This window comes from Erinaceus europaeus, chromosome 15 (genome assembly GCF_950295315.1).
Source record: "Erinaceus europaeus chromosome 15, mEriEur2.1, whole genome shotgun sequence".
NCBI lineage: Eukaryota > Metazoa > Chordata > Mammalia > Eulipotyphla > Erinaceidae > Erinaceus > Erinaceus europaeus.
The window spans coordinates 23,781,416-23,804,152 of NC_080176.1; the positions used below are offsets into that span (position 1 = coordinate 23,781,416).

General features: G+C 45.9%; 1 protein-coding gene across 4 annotated transcripts in view; it reads left to right on the forward strand.

Annotated features, from left to right (window-relative positions):
* The window catches only part of LMTK2 (lemur tyrosine kinase 2), a 91,335-nt gene that overhangs the window by 33,421 nt on the left and 35,177 nt on the right, over positions 1–22,737 (forward strand). For 3 of the 4 annotated variants that reach the window (XM_060173240.1, XM_060173238.1, XM_060173242.1), the window contains exons 4-6: positions 4,979–5,052; positions 6,938–7,056; positions 9,190–9,277. In XM_060173240.1, the coding sequence (XP_060029223.1) occupies positions 4,979–5,052; positions 6,938–7,056; positions 9,190–9,277 (281 nt within the window). The remainder of the gene's footprint in view (positions 1–4,978; positions 5,053–6,937; positions 7,057–9,189; positions 9,278–22,737) is intronic. The other variant, XM_060173239.1, reaches the window with a different exon arrangement.

Here is a 22,737-nt window from a genome sequence, read left to right on the forward strand (position 1 = left end):
GAGGGTGGAACTTGTTATCAGTGGTTATGTAAATAGAATGAAGGGGTTATGTAAATAGAATAGTGTTAAGCAGGGGGGATTTAAACCAAATGAAACAGAAAGGGTCTCATGCATACCAACAATGTCTGGTTCTTTCTCTCTCTCTCTCTCTGCCTATCTTTCTCATGAATAAATAAATTATTTAAAGGGGGGGGGAGAGAGGTAGAGGGGGAGAGCAACAGAGACACATGTATCACTGCTCCATTGCTCATGAAAGTGCCCTGTCCCTTGTAGTAGGGACTAGGGGCTTGAACTCTGGTCCTTGTACCTAGTAGTGTGTACACTCTACCAGGTGTACGACCACCCAGCACCAGCCCACTGAATTTCTGCAACAGTTTGAGCCCTTTGCTTTTTTTTTTTTTTTTTTTTGCCTCCAGTGTTATTGCTGGGGATCGGTGCCTGCACTATGAATCCACTGCTCCTGGAGGCCATTTTTCCCATTTTGTTGTTGTTATTATTATCGTCATTGCTGTTGTTGTTGGATAGGACAGAGAGAAATGGAGAGAGGAGGGGAGACAGAGAAGGGGAGAGAAAGAGACACCTGCAGACCTGCTTCACTGCTTGTGAAGCGACCCTCTTACGGGTGTGGAATGGGGGCTTGAACCAGGAGGATCCTTACGCCGGTCCTTGTGCTTCGTACCATGTGCACTTAACCTACTGCGCTACCACTCGACCCCTGAGCCCTTTGCTTTTGTGTCCTGGTGCTGCTATGAGAGTAAACCAGTCCCCTGGATTCACCGACATGGACTGTTTAGACAGAGCTCCTGTGCCTGGTTTTGGCTTAAACATCCCTATGAGCTCTGGACACAGCTCACTCCACTGGCACTTCCTATGTCTGGAGAACAGGAAAGGGTGCAGTTGGACTTGTTGATTGGACTTTGATTCGCTTCCTAAAACAGGGCTTGATTCTAATCTCTCTTAAAATGATTAAAAAGTAAATCGAGAAACCCTGTATCCATGTCGTTTTCTACATTGTTGTTCTACACTGTGTATTTGTAGACTACATTTCCCACAGGTGTCGGAGAGTGTACTTATTCTGTTCTGGTGGGTATCGTCAGCTTGCCCTCTGCAGGACTTGTCCCTCTTTATACTCCTGCCAACTGGGTGTCAAGTGGTCATTGCAGTTGAGGCTGAGTTGGTTTCCCTTCAAACTAGACTGATAGACATTTAGAGAGAGAGCAGTGATTTCCTTGGTAACCAACAGAATAACCTCTAAATGTACCAGGAAGGTAACGAGGAGGAAATCAAAATCAGTCAAATTCTAAACAAAAAGGACTTTTTTATGAATAACTTTTCTAATTTTAAGTTAGCTAAATTTAAATCTCTATGGAGTTAGAAATTTAAATCCTTTAGAGTTGAAGCTTTTGTGCTGGAAGAATTCTCTCCATATTTATTCCATGATCAGAATGATTTTTGATGGCTCCTTCCTTCCTGCTCCCTCCCTCCGTACGTCCCTCCCTCCCTCCCTCTGTCTCTCTCTCTTTCTTTCTTTTTTTTTTTTTTGCCTCCAGGGTTATTGCTGGGGCTCAGTGCCTGCACCACGAATCCACTGCTCCTAGAAGCCATTTTTCCCCCTTTTACTGCCCTTGTTTTATTGTTGTGGCTATTATTATTGTTGTTGTCATTGTTGTTGGATAGGACAGAGAGAAATCGAGAGAAGAGGGGAAGACAGAGAGGGCGAGAGAAAGATAGACACCTGCAGACCTGCTTCGCAGGTGGTGAAGCGACTCCATTGCAGGTGGGGATCCGGGGACTCAAACCAAGATCCTTCTACCAGTCCTTGCGCTTTGCGCCACCTGCGCTTAACCCACTGTGCTACTGCCCGACTCCTTCCTTCCTTCCTTCCTTCCTTCCTTCCTTCCTTCCTTCCTTCCTTCCTTCCTTCCTTCCTTCCACCAGAGCACTGCTCAGCTCTGGTTTATGGTGGTGCGGGGGATTAAACCGGGGCCTTTGGAGCCTCAGGCCTGAGAATCTCTTTGATTTGACAACTTTTTCTCCTAAACGTTTTAAGGGTTTCTTTGAACATGAAACCACGTCCACCCTGAGCTGATTCCTGGATCTGGTGTCAGAGGGAATCTGGCTCTGAGTTCTTAGTAGGGACTGTTCTGTTTGGCTTCCACTCATTGATGAGTCCTATCTTCTATGCTTTTTATTTTGACATTTTTTTTTCTATTATGATTTTATTAGGGAAATAAATTTCCAGGAGTTATTACACAAGTAATTTATGATCTCCCTGTGCCTGTCTGTACACCACTTCCACTGCCAGCTGATGCCGTTCACCTTCGGGCTCCAGGTCCCCAGTGCCCATTCTACCCTCTATCCCTCCACACCCCGAGCCCTTGGACTTGCTGGAACAGACTATCTCTAATACAAGTTCCCCTGTGTCCTTCCTCTTTTTGTCTCTCTCTCTTTCTTTCTTTCTTTCTTTCTTTCTTTCTTTCTTTCTTTCTTTCTTTCTTAAATTTCACCCACAAGGGAGATCACCTGGTACTCAGCCATCCTTTTCCTCCCACCTAACATTATCCCTTCAAGTCCCATCAGTGTGGCGTTGGAAATTTCGTCATTTCATACTATTGAGTATGTTGTTTCCTACCTCCCTCCCTTCCTTCCTTCCTTCCTTCCTTCCTTGGACTTACTACTTTTGAGAAGATGGAAGAGGGAAGGGAGAGGGAGAGAGAGGAGAACTAGAGCATCCCTTTGGCATTTGCAGTGTTAGGAATTGAATTCAAGGCTCCATGCTTGGGAATCCAGTCCCTCATCCACCACGTCACTTCCCATACTACACCCACAATTTTCTTTTTTTTTTTTTTTTTTGCCTCCAGGCTTATTGCTGGGGCTTAGTGCCTGCACTACCAATCTACTGCTCCTGGAGGCCGTTTTTCCCATTTTGTTGCCATTGTTGTTATTGTTATTGCTGTTGTTGTTGGAAAGGACAGAAGTTGAGAGAGAAGAGATGGGGAGAGAAAAACAGACACCTGCAGACCTGTTTCACTGCCTGTGAAGCAACCCCCGTGTAGGTGGGGAGCCGGGGTCTCGAACCGGGATCCTTCCACCGGTCCTTGTGCTTCACGCCATGTGCGCTTGCTTAACCTGCTGTGCTACTGCCCACCCCCTGCCCACAATTTTCTTAGCCTGTCGTCTGTCATTGGGTATCTGGTCTGCTTCCAAGTTTATGCTATTACAGAGAGTGCTGCTGTGAACATGGGTGTGCATCAGTCTCTCTAGATGAGTCTTTTATATTTATTATTTTGGATAGAGACAGAGGAAAATGAGAAGGAAGTGGCGGGGCTGGGAGGCACCTACTACTTGCAGCACGGCTCCACCACTTGTGAAGCTTTCCTCTGTAGGTGGGGACTTGGGCTTGAACCCTGGTTCTTGAGCATGATAACATGTGCACTCTACCGGGAGAGCCACCCCCTGCCCACTCACACGCGCGCATGTGTGTGTGTGTGTGTGTGTGTGTGTGTGTGTGTGTGTGTGTAAGCTCCCTTTTTAGTGACTGTGATAGAGGTTGCAGTTATTTAAATTTATAATAGTTGCATGTGAGTTGATGCCAGCTTAGTAGCCATGCCGTTTAAAAACTCTATCCAGTGGTCCGGGAGGTAGTGCAGTGGATAAGGCATTGGACTCTCAAGCATGAGGTCCTGAGTTCAATCCCTGGCAGCACATGTACCAGAGTGATGTCTGGTTCTTTCTCTTTACTATCATTCCTCATGAATAAATAAAATCTTTAAAAAAAAAAAAAACTCTATCCAGCAGTGGGTGGAGCTACACAGACACCTTCACCTGCCCTGCGGTCTTGCTCCCGGCTTGCCTTGATTGATGTAAGCCTGTAGCAGTCTCTCAGAGTCCTGATAGAGTCGATAGTGCTTAGCACAAGATCACCAGTATCTCTAGGCCAGATGGGGCATGCTGAGGTGATAAGGCTGTGGAATCTGTCTTCCTAGGCACTTCCGGGGGGGGGGGGGGGGGGCTTATTCCACCATGAAGCCAAGACCAAGGTCAAGGCCAGTAGATGGATGATTCACAGATCCAGTAGACTTGTTGGGTCAGGAAAAAAGCAGAGTGAGGGCTTAAGAGCTGGGCCAGGATGCTCATCAAAAACATTGCTGGCTTCTTTTTAAACTTGAAACTGTTTTAGAGGCCAGAGATAGCTTACCTGGTAGAGCACACACTACCACATGCAGAGACCCAGTTTCAGGTCCCCAGGCACCACAGGGAGCACTGTGCAGAGGGGGAACTTCCCAAGTGGTGAGCAGTGTTGTGGTCCATCCCCCTGCCCATCTCCCACCCTGTCTAGAGGAGAGGGGGAAGATGTCTGCTGGGGGAGTGGTGGAGTCATGCAGGTTTGAAGTCTCAGTCCTGGTGGCCAAAAACAGAAATACCAGGGGCCGGGCAGTAGTGCAGTGGGTTAAGCACAGGTGGCGCGAAGCACAGGGACATACGTAGGGATCCCAGTTCGAGCCCCCGGCTCCCCACCTGCAGAGGAATCGCTTCACAGGTGGTGAAGCAGGTCTGCAGGTATCTGTCTTTCTCTCTCCCCCTCCTCTCCATTTCTCTCTGTCCTATCCAACAACAGCAACAGCAATGGCAATAAGAACAATAACAAGGGCAACAAAGTGGGAAACATGGCCTCCAGGAGCAGTGGATTCATAGTGCAGGCACCGAGCCCCAGCAATAACCCTGGAGGCAAAAAAGAAAAAAAAAAAGAAAAAAAGAAAACACCACACAAAGAAAAAGAAAAAAAATCTTGAAACTATTGTGGCATCTCTAGCTTGATTGAAAGAGCTCTTTTCTATCTTTATTTCTACCTTCAGTCACACAAGTGGTAAAGTTACATTCGTGCTTGCTCCTTTTAGGTTATGTGTTTAATATTTATTTTCAGTTAAATCTCTGCGTTGAGTTTTTCATATTCTTTTCTCTCTCTCTTTCTCTCCAGAAGGTTTGAAGTCTCAAGTTGCCCGCCACAGTCTAAACTATATACAGGAAATTGGAAGTGGCTGGTTTGGAAAGGTGAAGTATTGCTCAGTCCCACTTCTTGCCCCCACCCAGCCCCAGCACTGCCTACAGTAGAGAGCTGCTAAGAACTGTGCCCGGTGACGGCCCTCTGGAGCAGCCACGCCGCCTTCTCCTGAAGCCACAGGCCAAGATGAGCATCAGTGTCCCTGGTGGGAAGTTCTTCCCGGAAGCTCTTTTATTTATCTCTTAGAGACTTTTTCTCATCTTTGGCCTAAAAAAATAAGAGGGAAAAACAAAACAAAAAAAGACCTAAAAGTTTAGAAGCCTTTTAGCTTCCTCAGCCTAAACTGAGTTATTGTTTCTCCCCTCCTTCCTCCCCCCGGGCCCCCATCTTACACCCGACTGGCACAGTTCTTTCTGAGGTAGTAGCGTCCTCTGTGGGTGGCTCCAGATACATGGTGAGGCCATCACCAGCAGGGAGGCACTCACACTTCCTGGCCTTCCACTCGGAGCCATCGGTCAGTCCTGCTACTAGAGGCCTTTCCACACGATGAGCTCCCAGTCTTCTGCTCCACGGAACAGAACCTATTCTGTGTTCCTGGTGCTGGGATACGGGGTGCAGGGTGCAGGTCAAAGACCTGTGTCCCTAATACTGGTGGTGTTAACAAGCGCAGCAGAACCCGTGTCCCCACATGCTTTCACCTCCGACGTGGGGCTTTAGAATGTCTTCACGCTGTCCTCCGTTAGGCTGGCTGCACATGACACTTTCTCTTATGTAAAGCAGCTCTTCCTCGTTTGTGCTTCATTTACATCAGTGGAGTTTTTTTTTTCTCTTCCCCCCTGTGTTTTGACTGAAGTTTCAGTACAAGATGAAGACCCAGCATAACTGAAACACCATAGATTTTTTAAGGTTATATAACACAGGGAACTCATTTGTATACTGGCTGTTGATCAGTTTACTTTCTCATTGCTGAAGGAGACGGCGTAACAAAGTTGAGCTGAAGTGTTTGGAGAAACATCTGAGTTATGTTTGAACTGGATTTACACATTGCTCTTCTGTGATGTCATTGGGAATCTGCATGAACATATAATGTTTTTAAACAGGCAGAAAAGACACACACAAACATATGCCTGTCTCAAATAGTGGTGAATGCTTTATATATATATATATATATATATATATATATATATATATATATATATATATTTTTTTTTTTTTTTTACTTATTTATTAATAATAAAGGTAGGAGGAGAGAGAGAACCAGACATCACTTTGGTACATGTGCTGCCAGAGATTAAACTCGGGACCTCCTGCCTGAGAGTCCAATGCTTTATTCACTGAGCCATCTCCCGGACCATGTGACAAATACTTTCTTTTTTTTTTTTTTTTTGTTTCTTTTTTTCTTTTTTCTTTTTTGCCTTCAGGGTTATCACTGGGGCTCGGTACCAGCACTATGAACCTACTGCTCCCGGGGGCCATTTTTTCCATTTTGTTGCCTTTGTTGTTATTGATGTTGTCGTAGTTGGCTAGGACAGAAAGAAATGGAGAGAGGAGGGGAAGATGGGGGGGAGAAAGACAGACACCTGCAGACCTGCTTCACTGCCTGTGAAGCGACCCCCCTGCAGGTGGGGAGTCGGGGGCTCGAACTGGCATCCTTACGATGGTCCTTGAGCTTTGCACCATGTGTGCTTAACCCACTGCGTTTGCGTTACTGCCTGGCCCCTGACACGTGTTTTCCAACGAGTCTCTTACTGAAGGGAAAGCATTTGAAATTTTTTCCCAAAAATTTTGCAGCAGTGTGTGCACAGATAATAACAGGTTATCTGTTCAGCTGCCCCATTTGTTTTCTTGTGTCCCATTTCCTTCTTGGTGAGTGAGACACACGTCTTCACCACTTAGCTTGGCTGAGAGCGAGATGACAACCTTCTCTGTTTCCAGGTACTCCTGGGAGAGATTTACACGGGTACCAGCGTGGCACGGGTCATAGTGAAGGAGTTGAAAGCAAGTGCGAGCCCAAAGGAGCAAGACACCTTCTTGAAAAATGGAGAACCTTACTAGTAAGTAATCCTCAGCTTCTGTCCTTCACACAGTCCGTGGTCCATCCAAAATAAGACATTCAACAGCCGCACTGGGGGACTGCGAGCTGGCTCAGGAGGGAGAATGCACACCCTGGGCTCGGTGGGTGAGCTTCCCGGCCCTTCACTGGAGTGCCATGCGCAACACTGAGAGAACTTCAGAGCTAGGGACGCAGTGCTTTGGTGTGTCTCCTATATAGGAGAGCATCGTCGGGCCAAGAAGGCTACTCGCTGCCATCTTGGCTGTGTGGTGCCACAGCAAGATGTATGTGGGGGCCGGGTGGTGGCGCACCTGGTTGAGCGCACGTGCTACAGTGCCCAAGGACCCAGGTTCGAGCCCCTGGCCCCCACCTGCAGGGGGAAAACTTCACAAGTGGTGAAGCAGTGCTGTAGGTGTCTCCCTGTCTCTCTCCCTCACTGTCACCCCCTTCCCTCTCAATTTCTGGTAGTCTCTATCCACTAAATAAAGATAACATTTAAAAAATAAAATAAAATAAAGATGTACGTGTGCTGAGAAATGGTTCTCTTGGGTAGTGTGCTGCGCTGCTATGTGCAGATCCCAGGTTTGAGCCTGGCCCCCACTGCCTTAGTCTCAATGCGTCGTCGTCATCGTCGTCGTCGTGTCCCCCCCCCCCCCCCGCCTTCCTCCCTCCTTCTTCTCTGCCTCTAGGAAAAATATTACGTTGGGGTACTGCTTGCTAAAACACGGTTTCAGTGAGGTGCAGTGCCATACCATGAAGACCCCAAAGTTTCTCAGTTTCTATTAAATCATCTCTTGAGGGGCCAGGCGGTGGCACACCTGGTTAAGTGCACACATTACAGTGAGCAAGGATCTGGGTTCAAGCCCCTGGTCCCAACCTGCAAGGGGAAAGCTTCATGAGTGGTGAAGCAGGTCTGCAGGTGTCTCTCTGTCTCTCTCACGCACTATTTCCCCTTCCCCTCACAATTTCTCTCTGTCTCTATTCAAAATAAATAAAGATTTTAAAAAAATTTAAATAAATTATCTCTTGATGCTTTTGTCTTCCTTTCTCTGGGACTAAATATCTCCCCCCAGAGTCTGCGTACTACAAATAGTCACAGGGCGTCATGTATCCAGGCAGCTTGAAGGAGGGCTTGAGTCATGTAATGTACAGACTTAGGTGCTTGAGATCTTAGCTCCAGCCTGGCGTTTAGAAACTCTGAGGAAGAACAGAGTTGTCCTTACTGGTAGAGTTGCCCATTTCCAGGCAACTTATTTACTCCTAGTGGAACTGAGACCTCACACATACGCACTTTCATTGCTCCTGGCTACTTGCAGAGACAGAGAGAGACACCACAGCACAGGAGCTTCCTCTGTTGCCATAACATCTTCCATGTGGTGCGGGGCTCAAACCTGAGCCATAAGGTAAATGCAGGCATCCTACCTGGTGAGTCATCTTCCTGATCCACCTATTAGGCTTTTAATTTTTTCCCATCAGGCCTTTGCTGAGGCTTCATGCCTGCACAATTCCACTGCTCTTGGCAGACAACAGAGTCTGTTTGTTCCTAGAGACTCATGAAGCTTCCTCTTTGCTTGGTGCCCCAGGTAGTCACTGGGGGCTTGAACCGGGGTCCTTGCACAAGGTCAAGTAAGCAATGTCCTGGCCCCCTCAGTCTTGTCGTTGCTGTTACAGTTAAATAGTGAGTGTGTGTCTGCCTTCTTTCCATGCTACCTGCAAAGGTCTGGAAACCGAAACCCCTGCAGTTAAAGATGCATATGTGTGAATCTGTTGTGAAAGTGATTCCCTTAGTTGGCTTTGAGTTTCTTAATCCTTTGACATCTCGCCTTACATCTTTCTCCCTCTTCCCCTCCCTTTCCACCATCTGTCTGTCTGTCTTTGTTGTTACTGGGAATTCACTGCTCCTGGTCAAGACAGAAATGGGGGGGAGTAGGGAGAGAGGGGGAGCATCGGTGCAGTAGGGGCCAGGTTTGAACCTGGGTCCTGCCCACAGCAAGTTGACATAAGCCTAGTTAACTTCTGCTAAATCTCCTGCGCCTGCCTGTTGTTGGTGTTGGGAATGCTGACATTGCAATTGTCTGAACGGCTCACTGGCACGCTCCCTCATGAAGACACTCCCACTTTCTCTCTCCGGCAGCATTCTCCAGCACCCAAATATTCTGCAGTGTGTCGGACAGTGTGTCGAGGCCATCCCCTACCTCCTGGTGTTTGAGTTCTGTGACTTGGTAAGTTTTCAGTAGAAACTCTAAGTTTGGATATTCCAATGTCTTGAGCAGACTGAAATGCCTGGCAGGTGATTCCTGTCCCTCTCCTGAAGAACTCAGTGGGGTATTAGCTCCTTACCTTTGATGGTGGTTCCAGCTGGCAGCTTCTGCTCTGCTCCTGTGCTCGGCTCCGTGTCTGCATAATAACAGAATCTTGTTTGCTCGTATATTTACATAAGGTACATTAAAGAAATGTTTATATCCCCCCTTTTTTTCTTTCTAATAGAAGGGGGGGCTGTAGCACAGCAGGTTAAGTGCACATGGTGCAAAGCGCAAGGACCAGGTTAGAGATCCGAGTTTGAGTCCCTGGCTCCCCACCTGTAGGGAGGTCACTTCACAGGTGGTGAAGCAGGTCTGCAGGTGTCTATAGTTCTCTCCACCTCTCTTTCTGCCCCCTCCTCTCTCAATTTCTCTCTGTCCAACAACAGCAATGGCAATAACAGTGACAACAACAAGGGCAACAAAATGGGGAAAATGGCCTCCAGGAGCAGTGGATTCATAATGCAGGCACTGAGCCCTAGTGATAACCCTGGAGTCAAAAAAAGAGAGAGAGATGGAGGGGGGGGGGAAGGGAAACGGAGAGGGAGAGAAAGAGAGACATCTTCTCCCCTGCAGGTGGGGACCAGGAGATTAAACCCAGGTCCTTGTTTACAGTGACATGTACCCTCTGTTGGGTATACCACCCCATTGCCCCTTATTTTACTTTTTTTTTTTTTTTGAAGATTCATTTATTTGTGAGAGACGAGCCTAATGAGAGAGCCCAAGCATCACGGGATCTCTAGCTCAGGATCACACCTGAGAGCTCAACACCTAGTCCGCCTCCCCACCTCCCAGCCCTCCCAGCCACAGGGAAATGGGTGTCTGGCAGAGTCTCACCTGTCGGCCTTCTTGAGAACTCGTGGGCTTAACGTCAGTGGAGCGGCTTGGAACAGTGCCCTCATTGCTGCGTTTTTTTTTAATCTGTTGGTTTACTTCTGGCTCTGGTGCTGGTTCTGGCTAACAGTGCTGCCAGAGGTTCAACCCAGGCCCTCTCCTGCATAGGCAAGTCCTGTGCTCTGCCGTTGTCCTCGCTCCAGCCCAAGGGAGCTTCTGACACTTTCTTGGAGCGAGCTGAGGAGTGTCCAGGTCCTGCCAGTCTTCTTGAGATAAAGGGTCTGTAACCTGGCTGACTAGACTCCAGTCTTTTTCATGAATAAATAAATAAACAAACAAATAAATAGCAGCCAGGGAAATAGCTGAGTCGGTAGAGCACAGGCCTTAGCTGCTTGAAGTTCCCAGTTCGATCCCCGGCCCCTCATGTTTTGCAGTAGCACTGTGGCCTGCCCCCACCACATGGCATCAAATGACTAGATCCTTGAAGGAACATCCACTGCATTCACTCATTTCAAAGAGGCATCATCCCAGAGACTCCAGATGTACCCTCCTATGTGAGCCGCCTCGAGCCATCCTTGCCATTTACAGCGGTAAAGGCAGGAGATGAAGCCCATAGAGACGTCAACTTACAGGCTTAATCCCAAGCTGACTGCCTGCAGCTGGTTCCTGGGACTACTGTGGGGATATAGTTCTCCCAGCCTTCATCTGGGGGACACACGGGTAGAACGGCTCAGTGAGTTTTTCCCCCCTCTTCCTTCACTAAGTGAATGTTTGGTCAATTTGAGCTGTTCTGGGGACACAGTGGAGGACTGGGCAGGGGCCCTGTCCTGGGCTACTTGGTAGGCCAGGGAGGCCCAGCTGGCAACTTGAGCGAGGTGGTCAAAGGAGACTCCCCCATCTCTCTCTCTCTCCCGCTCTCTCTCTCCCCGGCTGCACTACTCACACAAGGCTCTCTGTTCCTGTGGCCTGCTCGAGTCATTGAACAGGCTGAATAGGGTTTTGGTGGCAAAAGAGCGCCAGGCCTTGGGGAGGGTTTGGGCATGACATGCAGAGACAGAATTTGAGAAGGGGTCTTGGGTCTCGGCCGGATCCACTGGGGACCACATGGGCCATTCCCTGAGGGGCCACTCAGCTGTTCTGCTCCACAGCCTGGGGGGCTGGGAGGGAGGTGCACTGGGCGATGGCTTTCCAGTCTCAGGGCATGAATGTCCCTCACCTGCGGGTCCTGATGGGAGGAAGACCCAGCAGCAGGACAGAGAAGAGGGGCTCCCACCTGTGGGTGCTGGTGCCCATCAGAACAGCTGCACACCAGCACAGGGGCTGCTGACCCTGCCGTAGAGACGTTTGTCCTGGAGAGAAGAGGGAAACAGGGTGGGAGGAGAGGAGTGTGAGCCAGAACTGAGCAGTGCTCTGGTCTCTCTCTATCTCTGTCAGAATAAAATAAATTAAAAGTGAAAAAAAGTTTCACAAATGGTGAAACAGTGCTGCCGGTCTCTCTCTCTTTCCCTTCCTATGTTCCCCTCCCTCTCAACTTCTGTCTCTATCCAATAAATAAGATTTTTTTAAAAAGGGAGGGGGTGCACCAAAGTAAAAGACTCTGGGTGGGTGGGTGGGGAGAATACAGATCCAAGAAGGATGACAGAGGACCTAGTGGGGGTTGTATTGTTATATGGAAAACTGGGAAATGTTATGCATGTACAAACGATTGTATTTACTGCTGAATGTAAAGCATTAATTTCCCAACAAAGAAATTAAAAAAGGGGGGGGTTGGGTGGTAGTGCAGCGGGTTAAGTGCAGGTGGCACAAAGCTCAAGGACCGGCGGGAGGATCCTGGTTTGAACCCCCAGCTCCCCACCTTCAGGGGAGTTGCTTCATGGACGGTGAAGCAGGTCTGCAGGTGTCTCTCTTTCTCTCCCCGTCTTCCCCTCCTCTCTCCATTTTTCTCTGTCCTATCCAACAACATCAATAACAACAACAATAATAACTACAACAATAAAGCAACAAGGGCAACAAAAGGGAATAAATAAATATTAAAAAAAAGGGGGGGAGCCATGAGGTAGCTTGGTTCTTTGCGGAGAGCCTGCAGAGTAGAGAGAGGGATAGGACAGAGGTCCCCATGACAGACACACTTGCTGGGCCTGAGAGCAGCCCCCCCAGAGGAGCCTGGGAGGAAGACAATCTCAGCTGGAGGGAGCCGAGGGGCCACCCAGGAGCTTCTCTGCACTATCGATGTGCTGTCCCAACACTAGGTGTGGAGTGTCGGCTCTGCTCGCCTTTCAGACATCATCCAGACGGACGTTTCCAGTCGTAGACATTTCCCCAGCCATCCTCCCAGACATACACATAACTGTAAAGCTGTCTCCTTCGGAACTTTGACATTGTACTGAAAGCAGCACACTGTTTTCCAAGCCACTTAAAAGAGTAAATAAGTAAATAAACAGACAGGAAGAAGCTCTCACTTTGGGGTTGGGCCAGCTCTTGCGGGCTACCCACAGAGAGGTCTTGGAGCCTTTCCCATACCGGCCCTGGGCCCTGCGCTGTTCAGACAGCAGTCCTCTGCTGCCCTCTTGTGTCCCACATTCTCTTCTTGAGTTCTTCGGAGAGTCGGGAGAAAAAAGATCATTTTTTTTAATTCAGATAACGCCAACCTAATTTTAATTCAAATTTACTCCTGTTCTCGGTGGGTTCTTTTTAAGGAGTGACCCAAAGTGTCACCCTTTTCATTCACAATCACCATCAGAGTAGAAATGGCTGGGCGTGCATGTGTGAGAATGGCATTGGGGAGCCAGGCTAGAAAGACACCCGCAGTGTGTTGCTCCACTCAGGAAGCTTCCCCCCCCCATAGGTGGGGCCCACCAGGGACTCGAACCTAGGTCCTTGTGTGCTGCTTTGTGAGCGCTCAACCAGGTGCGCCACTGCCCAGCCCCTAAACTATTGTAATTACCAGCTCTGATGGATTTTTGTTTTTTTCCCCACCACAGTTGTTGCTGGGGTTCAGAGCCCATGTAATGGCCCCACTCCTGGTGGACACTTTTTTTTTTTAAGATGGAAGGTGTGAGAGACAGACACCACAGCACAGACACCATCTCATGAAGCTTTTCCGCTTTTCTGCTTTTCCTGTGCAGGTGCTCCCATGTTGTGGCTGTGGGTTTGAAACTGTGTCCTGCATATGATAAAGTGCGCACCCTACTGGGAGAGTCATTTTCTGGTCCCCTAAATCTTGTTTTTTTTTTTTTTTTTTTTACCAGGGTTGTCACTGGGGCTCGGTGCCAGCACTACGAATCCAGTGCTCCCAGCAGCCATTTTCTCCTTTTTATTTTTTTATTGTATTGGATAGAACAGAGATAAATTGAAAAGGGAAGGGAAGATAGACGAGAACAAGAGACACCTGCAGACATGCTTCACTACTCGTGAAGCATCCCCGCTGCAGGTGGGTGCAGGTGGGGAGCGAGGGCTCAAACCTGGGTCCTTGTGCAGGTCCTTGTGCACAGTACTGTGAGTGCTTAATTGGGTGCCACCACCAGCCCCTGGCCTCTAAGTCTTTACATGAACAATAATGTTGATATTAACAGCCATTACCATCTGAGCTCTTGAGCACGAAGAATGTTTACACTTGTTAACTCAGAACCATTCTTAACTATGGAATGAGGCCTAAGGGAGGTTAAGAAACTTTCCCCAGGGGCCCAATAGCAGCACTCTGTCCAGCACATTTTAGGGTGTGAGGACTGGACTCCAGCTCCAGTCCCTCCCTGATGGAGGAAAGCTTCACAAGCAGCGATGTAGTACTGAGTCTCTCCCTCTCCCTACCCTTTTCCCTCTCCCTCCCCCCCCTCTCTCCCCCTATTGCTCTCTTGTCTAAGAAAAATTAAATAAAAAGGCCACCTTGGAAATGGTGAAGCTGTCATGCCTCACCCCAGCAATGGCCCTGGGAGCAGAAAAAAGGAAAGAAGGAAGGGAGAAGGGAGAGAGAGGGAGGGAGGGAGGGCTGACTGACTGCCCGTGCTGTCTCTAGCCTGGCCAAAGCAACAGCCACCCCCCCCCCCATCTACTCCCACCCCCAGCCCCTCCCCCTAGCTCCTAGGGGGAGTGAAATCCAAGAAGCCTGCAGACAGCATCTCACCTGGGCTCAAGAGGTGCCTGTCACAGGTCCCTCAGGTGAGACTTGTGGTGGATTGTGTGGGACCTGGTGCTATGTGCCAGGAAGTCCCTCCCTCCGAGCTCTCCCAAGCCACAGTTGAAGCCTCTGCTCACCCAGTGGAGTGCACCCTTCAGCACCTGTGAGGAGCCAGGTTTGAACTCTCAGTGCCACATGGGGGCACCAAACATGGCACCCAGGAAGTTTCATGAGCAGTGGAAGTTCCCTGCGGTGTCTCTCCTCTCTGTCATTCACGTTCTCCTTCTTGGTCTTGATCTTAAACTAAAAGGAATAAGAGACCCCTGGGAGCACCCTGGTACCATCAGGGAAATCAGCATGAAATGTTTAATTACTGTCAGAAGATCTGTTCCAAACAGGTACTGAAAGCGGATCCTGTTCTCTAATACAAAACTGTTTACAGCTACCTGGCTTATTGCATTTATGTTTTCAATTGTCTTAGTAGGGCAACACTGATTTACAAGACACTTGTCACATGCATACAATTCCGTTTTGGTTGTCACGTGGCGCCAGCCTGATTCTTTTCAGAGAGAGAACACAGCACTAATGCTGCCTTCAATGTAGTGGGTGGGGCTCGAACTCAGGCTGTGCCACTGACAGCAAGCACACTGTGTAAGCTAGCTCTCTGCAAGACCTTCTCCCCACACCCCCAGGCACAGCGTCTTACGTTTCTCTAACAGGTGTCTGCACTGCCACCACCCACATAAGTCCACCATCACGCCCTGGCTTCCCAATGCCATTCTCACACACACATGCCCAGCCATTTCTACTCTGATGGTGATTGTGAATAAACGGGGTGACACTTTGGGTCATTCCTTAAAGAGAAAGAATCCTGGGAGTCGGGTGTTAGCACAGTGGGTTAAGCGCAGGTGGCACAAAGCACAAGGACTGGTGTAAGGATCCCGGTTCGAGCCCTTGGCTCCCCACCTGCAGGGGGTTCGCTTCACAGGCGGTGAAGCAGGTCTGCAGGTGTTTATCTTTCTCTTCCTATCTCTGTCTCTCCCTCCTTTCTCCATTTCTCTCTGTCCTATGCAACGACAACAATGTCAATAGCAACAACAATAACTACAACAGTTACAACAACAATAACAACTACAACAATAAAAACCAACAAGGGCAACAAAAGGGAATAAATAAATAAATATTTTAAAAAAGAAAAAGAGAGAGGAGTCTTCCGGAGGCGGGGCTACGAGCAGCCGCAGATCTGTTTCTCTCCTCTCCTCTCCTCTCCTCTCCTCTCCCGGATCAACTAGGAATACCAAAGGAGACCACCTGGAACCGAAACAAGACAGGACTAGAATGACTGCAGGAACCCACCAAATCACCGGTGAGTGCAAACACACATGGCTGGTGACAGAGGAGCCTAGAGAGACTAAGTGGCTGGGAACAGTCCCGGCGGTTTATCAGTTGAGACACCACCTCCAGTCTGCTCCACCAACAAGGGGAGAGCTGAAGGGAGGAGAGGACTCCCCAGAGACTCACCAAGTACAACTCTGAGTCTCCATTACTACTGCACTCAGAATCTGGAGCAGCGACAAGAAGGGACACCAGGGGACAGAGATCTAACCAGGAAACTCAGGAGAAGACCTATACCTTGGTGGCATAGCTGTGAAAGTCTCTTTGCATAACCACTGGACTATCTCTGCCACACCCTGCCTTATATCTTGGTCAGGAGTCAGTGATTAAGCTAAGAAGCCTACTTATAGTTTAGAAGCCCTCAGACTCTCATAGCCTACAGAGAAGAAAAAAAAAAAAGAGGCTTTTAAATCACTGAGCTCCAACGCAGGGATAAAAATACTATTGAAACAACTGTTAACTTCCACCACTGTGAACCCTTTAATTACCTTACTTAGACACAAGTCAATCCAGGAAATAGTGATCAGTAATTTGAAAAGTACTAAGAGAGGGAACTCATAACATAATATATAAAATGGGTAAACCAACAAGAAGAAATATTGGAGAAATGAACCAGGACAACAGTACAGCTAAAAGCCCCCCAAAGGGTGAAGCACAAAATAACGAGTTCAACATCCAAACATTAGCTAAGGAAATAATGACAGGAGTGAGTAAAGAGTTTGAAAGAATTTTAATCAGAAATACAGGAACAACAAATGAGACTCTGGAAGAAAACACTAACTATCTCAAAGTTATTAGAGAGCAGAAAGCTGAAATAGCTGAGCTAAGAACACAACTAGCTGAACAAGCTGAAACAGTATCAGAACAGGGAAACAAAATAGATGAACTCCAGAAAACAGTAGAATAGAATCAATGAGGCTGAAGACAGAATTAGCAAGATCGAGGACACATTAGAGACAACTAAAAAAGAAGTAAGAGATCTCCAAAAGAGATTAAGAGATGCTGAAAACAACAACAGAGACCTATGCGATGACTTCAAAAGAAAAAAGATACACGTTACTGGCTTACCAGAGGAAGAAAGGGAGGGAGAGAAGAAAGCATTTTCCAGGCCATAATAGCTGAAAACTTCTCTAGTCTAGACAACATCAAAGACATAAAGATTCAAGAAGCCCAGAGGGTCCCAAAGAGAATTAACCCAGACGTAAAGACACCAAGACACATCATATTTAGAATGGAAAGGAATAAGGATAAAGGATACCGAAGGCTGCAAGAGAAAAACAAAGAGTCACCTACAGAGGAAAACCCCTAAGATTAGCAGCAGACTTCTCCACACAAACACCAGAAGAGAATGGCAAGATATCTATCGAGTGCTCAATGAGAAAGGCTTTCAATCAAGAATACTATATCCTGCTAGACTGTCATTCAGACTAGATGGGGGCATCAAAATGTTCTCAGACAAGCAACAGTTGAAGGAATCAGCATCACCAAGCCTGCCCTGAAAGAAGTTCTGAAAGGTCTTCTATAAACAGTCAGAACATCATAAATAGGACACATATCAGAATACTCTAAAACTCTACAAGAGTGGAGTTAAAATATCTTCAATCTTTGATATCAATAAATGTCAATGGCCTGAATTCACCTATTAAAAGACACAGAGTAGGAAGATGGATCAGAAAACACAACCCAACAATATGCTGTCTACAGCAAACACACCTAACTCAACAAGACAAATACAGACTTAAAGTGAAAGGATGGAAAACTATCATACAAGCCAATGGCCCACAAAAAAGGGCAGGAACAGCTATTCTCATATCTGACATGATAGACTTTAAAATAGATAAGATTAAAAAAGATAGGAATGGACACTACTTAATGCTCAGAGGATCAGTCAATCAAGAGGACTTAACAATTATTAACACCTATACACCCAATGAGAAGCCATCTAAATACATCAAACGTCTACTGAAAGAGCTACAGCAATATATTAACAGCAACACAGTCATAGTAGGGGACTTCAACACCCCACTCTCTCAACTTGACAGATCATCCAGTCAGAAAATCAATAAAGACATAAGGGAGCTAAATGAAGAGATAGATAAATTACAACTATTGGACATTTTCAGAGTCATTCATCCCAAGAAACTGGAATACACATTTTACTCAAATCCACATGGGTCATTCTCAAGGATAGACCATATGTTAGGCCACAAAGACAGCATCAGCAAATTCAAGAGTATTGAGATCACCCCAAGCATCTTCTCAAACTACAGTGGAACTCAACTAACACTTAACAGTCAACAGAAGATTAGTAATAGTCCCAAAATGTGGAAGCTCAACAGTACACTTCTTAACAACTTCTGGGTCAAAGAGGAAATCAAGGAAGAAATCAAAATGTTTCGAGACTTCAATGAAAATGAAGACACAAGCTATCAAAATATTTGGGACACAGCTAAGGCAGTACTGAGAGGGAAGTTCATAGCTATACAAGCATACATTAGGAAACAAGAAAAAGCACAAATAAACAGCCTGGTTGCACATCTTAAAGACCTAGAAGAAGAACAAAGGAACCCTAAAGCAACGAGAAGGTCAGAAATCACTAAAGTTAGGTCAGAAATAAATAACATTGAGAATAAGAAAACCTTATAAAAGATCAACGAAAGTAAATGTTTGTTCTTCAAAAGAGTGAACAAAATCGACAAACCTTTAGCCAGACTCACAAAACAAAAAAGGGAGAAGACCCAAATAAATCAGATACTAAGTGAAATAGGAGACATCACAACAGACGCCACAGAAATTCAACATATCATGCGAGGCTTCTTTGAATAACTATATGCCACCAAGCTAGAGAACCTGGAAGAAATGGACGATTTCCTAGATACCTACCACCTTCCAAAACTAAGTAAAGAGGAAGTAGATAACATGAACAGGCCCATCACAGCTAATGAAATTGAAACAGTTATCAAAAATCTTCCCAAAAATAAAAGTCCTGGACCAGATGGCTTTACAAATGAATTCTACAAAACCTTCAAAGAAGAACTAATACCTCGGGAGTCAGGCTGTAGCGCAGCGGGTTAAGCGCAGGTGGCACAAAGCACAAGGACCGGCGTAAGGATCCCGGTTCAAACCCCAGCTCCCCACCTGCAGGGGAGTCGCTTCACAGGCGGTGAAGCTGGTCTGCAGGTGTCTATCTTTCTCTCCTCCTCTCTGTCTTCCCCTCCTCTCTCCATTTCTCTCTGTCCTATCCAACAACGACAACAACAATAATAACTACAACAACAAGGGCAACAAAAGGGAATAAATAAATTAAATAAATTTTAAAAAAAAGAGTTAACTATCTTCCAGAAGATTGAAGACACTGGAATACTCCCTGCCAGCTTCTATGAAGCTAACATCACTCTGATACCAATAGCAGACAGGGACACAACCAAAAAAGAAAACTACAGACCAATATCTCTGATGAAAATAGATGCTAAACTACTGAACAAAATTCTAGCCAACCGGATACAGCAGTATATTAAAAAGATTGATCATCATGACCAAGTGGGGTTTATCTCAGGCATGCAAGGTTGGTTTACTATACGTAAATCAATCAATGTGATCCACCACATCAACAAAAGCAAGACCAAAAACCACATGGTCATATCAATAGATGCAGAGAAAGCCTTTGACAAAATACAACATCCCTTTATGATCAAAACACTACAAAAAATGGGAATAAATGGAAAATTCTTGAAGATAGTAGAGTCTATATATAGCAAACCTACAGCCAACATCATACTCAGTGGTGAAAAACTGGAAGCATTTCCCCTCAGATCAGGTACTAGACAGGGCTGCCCACTATCACCATTACTATTCAACATAGTGTTGGAAGTTCTTGCCATAGCAATCAGGCAGGAGCAAGGAATTAAAGGCATACAAATTGGAAGAGAAGAAGTCAAACAATCCCTATTTGCAGATGACATGATAGTATACACAGAAAAACCTAAGGAATCCAGCAAGAAGCTTTTGGAAATCATCAGGCAATACAGTAAGGTGTCAGGCTATAAAATTAACATTCAAAAGTCAGTGGTATTCCTCTATGCAAACACTAAACTAGAAGAAATTGAAATCCAGAAATCAATTCCTTTTACTATAGCAACAAAAACATTAAAATATCTGGGAGTAAACCTAACCAAAGAAGTGAAAGACTTGTATACTGAAAATGATGAGTCACTACTCAAGGAAATTGAAAAAGACACAAAGAAGTGGAAAGATATTCCATGTTCATGTGTTGGAAGAATTAACATCATCAAAATGAATATATTACCCAGAGCCATCTACAAATTTAATGCTATCCCCATCAAGATCCCAAGCACATTTTTTAGGAGAATAGAATGTTTTAGGAGAATAGAACAAATGCTACAAATGTTTATCTGGAACCAGAGAAGACCTAGAATTGCCAAAACAATCTTGAGAAAAAAGAACAGAACCAGAGGCATCACACTCCCAGATCTCAAATTGTATTATAGGGCCATTGTCATCAAAACTGCTTGGTGGGAGTCGGGCTGTAGCGCAGAGGGTTAAGCGCAGGTGGCGCGAAGCACAAAGACCGGCATAAGGATCCCGGTTCGAACCCTGGCTCCCCACCTGCAGGGGAGTCGCTTCACAGGCGGTGAAGCAGGTCTGCAGGTGTCTTATCTTTCCTCCTCTCTGTCTTCCCCTCCTCTCTCCATTTCTCTCTGTCCTATCCAACAACGACAACAACAATAATAACTACAACAATAAAACAAGGGCAACAAAAGGGAATAAATAAATAAAATAAATATTTTAAAAAACTGCTTGGTACTGGAACATGAATAGACACACTGACCAGTGGAATAGAATTCAGAGCCCAGAAGTGAGGCCCCACACCTATGGACATCTAATCTTTGACAAAGGGGCTCAGACTATTAAATGGGGAAAGCAGAGTCTCTTCAACAAATGGTGTTGGAAACAATGGGTTGAAACATGCAGAAGAATGAAACTGAACCACTGTATTTCACCAAATACAAAAGTAAATTCCAAGTGGATCAAGGACTTGGATGTTAGAACACAAACTATCAGATACTTAGAAGAAAATATTGGCAGAACTCTTTCCCGCATACATTTTAAAGACATCTTCAATGAAACGAATCCAGTTACAAAGAAGACTAAGGCAAGTATAAACCTATGGGACTACATCAAAATAAAAAGCTTCTTCACAGCAAAAAAACCACTACCCAAACCAAGAGACCCCTCACAGAATGGGACAGTCTGGAGAATTCTCAGAAGGCTAGAAATGGACCTACCCTATGACCCTGCATTTCCTCTCCTAGGGATATATCCTAAGGAACCCAACATATCCATCCAAAAAGATCTGTGTACACATATGTTCTTGGCAGCACAATTTCTAATAGCCAAAACCTGGAAGCAACCCAGGTGTCCGACAACAGATGAGTGGCTGAGCATGTTGTGGTATATATATATATACAACGGAATACTACTCAGCTGTAAAAAATGGTGACTTCACCGTTTTCAGCCGATCTTGGATGGACCTTGAAAAAATCATGTTGAATGAAATAAGTCAGAAACAGAAGGATGAATATGGGATGATCTCACTCTCAGGCAGAAGTTGAAAAACAAGATCAGAAAAGAAAACACAAGTAGAACCTGAAATGGAATTGGCGTAGCATACCAAAGTAAAAGACTCTGGGGTGGGTGGGTGTGGAGAATACAGGTCCAAGAAGGATTCAGAGGACCTAGTGGGGGTTGTATTGTTATATGGGAAACTGGGGAATATTATGCATGTACAAACTATTGTACTTACTGTTGAATGTAAAACATTAATTCCTCAATAATAAAAAGAAAAAGAGAGAAAGAATTCACCGAGAACTGGAGTGAATCTGAATTAAAATTAGGTTGGCGTTATCTGAATTAAAAATAATAATAATCTCTGTCCTAAATAGATAAAGAGAAAAGGGGGGGGGGGCCGGGCAGTAGTGCAGCAGGTTAAGTGCACACGGCACCAAACGCAAAGACCCGCCTAAGGATCCCGGTTCGTGCCCCTGGCTCCCCACCTGCAGGGGAGTCGCTTCACAGGCGCTTCACTTATCTTTCTCTCCCCCTCTCTGTCTTCCCCTCCTCTCTCCATTTCTCTCTGTCCTATCCAACAACAATGACAACAATAACAGCAAGGGGAAAAATGGCCTCTGGAGCAGTAGATTCGTAGTGCAGGAACTGAGTCCCGGCAATAACCCTGGAGGCAAAAAAGAGAGAGAAAATGAGATTCTTGGTGGTCCAGGAAGTGGCACAGTGATAAGGCTTTGGAATCTCAAGCATGAGGTTCTAAGTTCGATACCCGGCAGCACATGTGCCACAGTGATGTCTGGTTCTTTCTCCTATCTTTCTTATTAATAAATAAATAAAATCTTAAGAAAGAAAGAAAGAAAGAAAGAAAGAAAGAGAAAGAGAGAAAGAAAGAGAGAAAGAAAGAAGATGAGATTCTTGGAATGGGCACAGAAGTTATATTAGAACGTGCTTAATACTGAATGTGGGCCAGTGTTGGTAAAGGGCTAGCATATTTTTAAAGTCTTTATTCTGTGAGGACTTGTTGAATATACCGTCTCTAGAGTCAGCAGTCCCTGAAATAGATTGTGTTCATTTAGTTGGTGAAGGAAAAGTTGTTTTTTTTTGTGTGTGTGTGTGGGGGGGGTTCTTCTCTTCACTCAGACATGAAACTGGGTTCTTGCTTTCAAAATTGCATCGATTAATTACACAACTTGCTTTTGTTTGTTTTTTTGTTTTGTTTTGTTTTTACCAGAACACTGCTCAACTCTGGTTTATGGTCCTTTGGGGGATTGAACTTGGGACTTTGGAGCCTCAGGCATGAGAGTCTCTTTGTATAACCATTATGTTATCTACCCCCACAACTTGCTTTTGGATGAAGTCACATTCATAAATGTCAAGCCATGTGATGAGAATATGGAAGATTCTACTCCCTTGAAAGTGTATTCCTCCAGTGGCCCAAGAGGTGGTGCAGCTG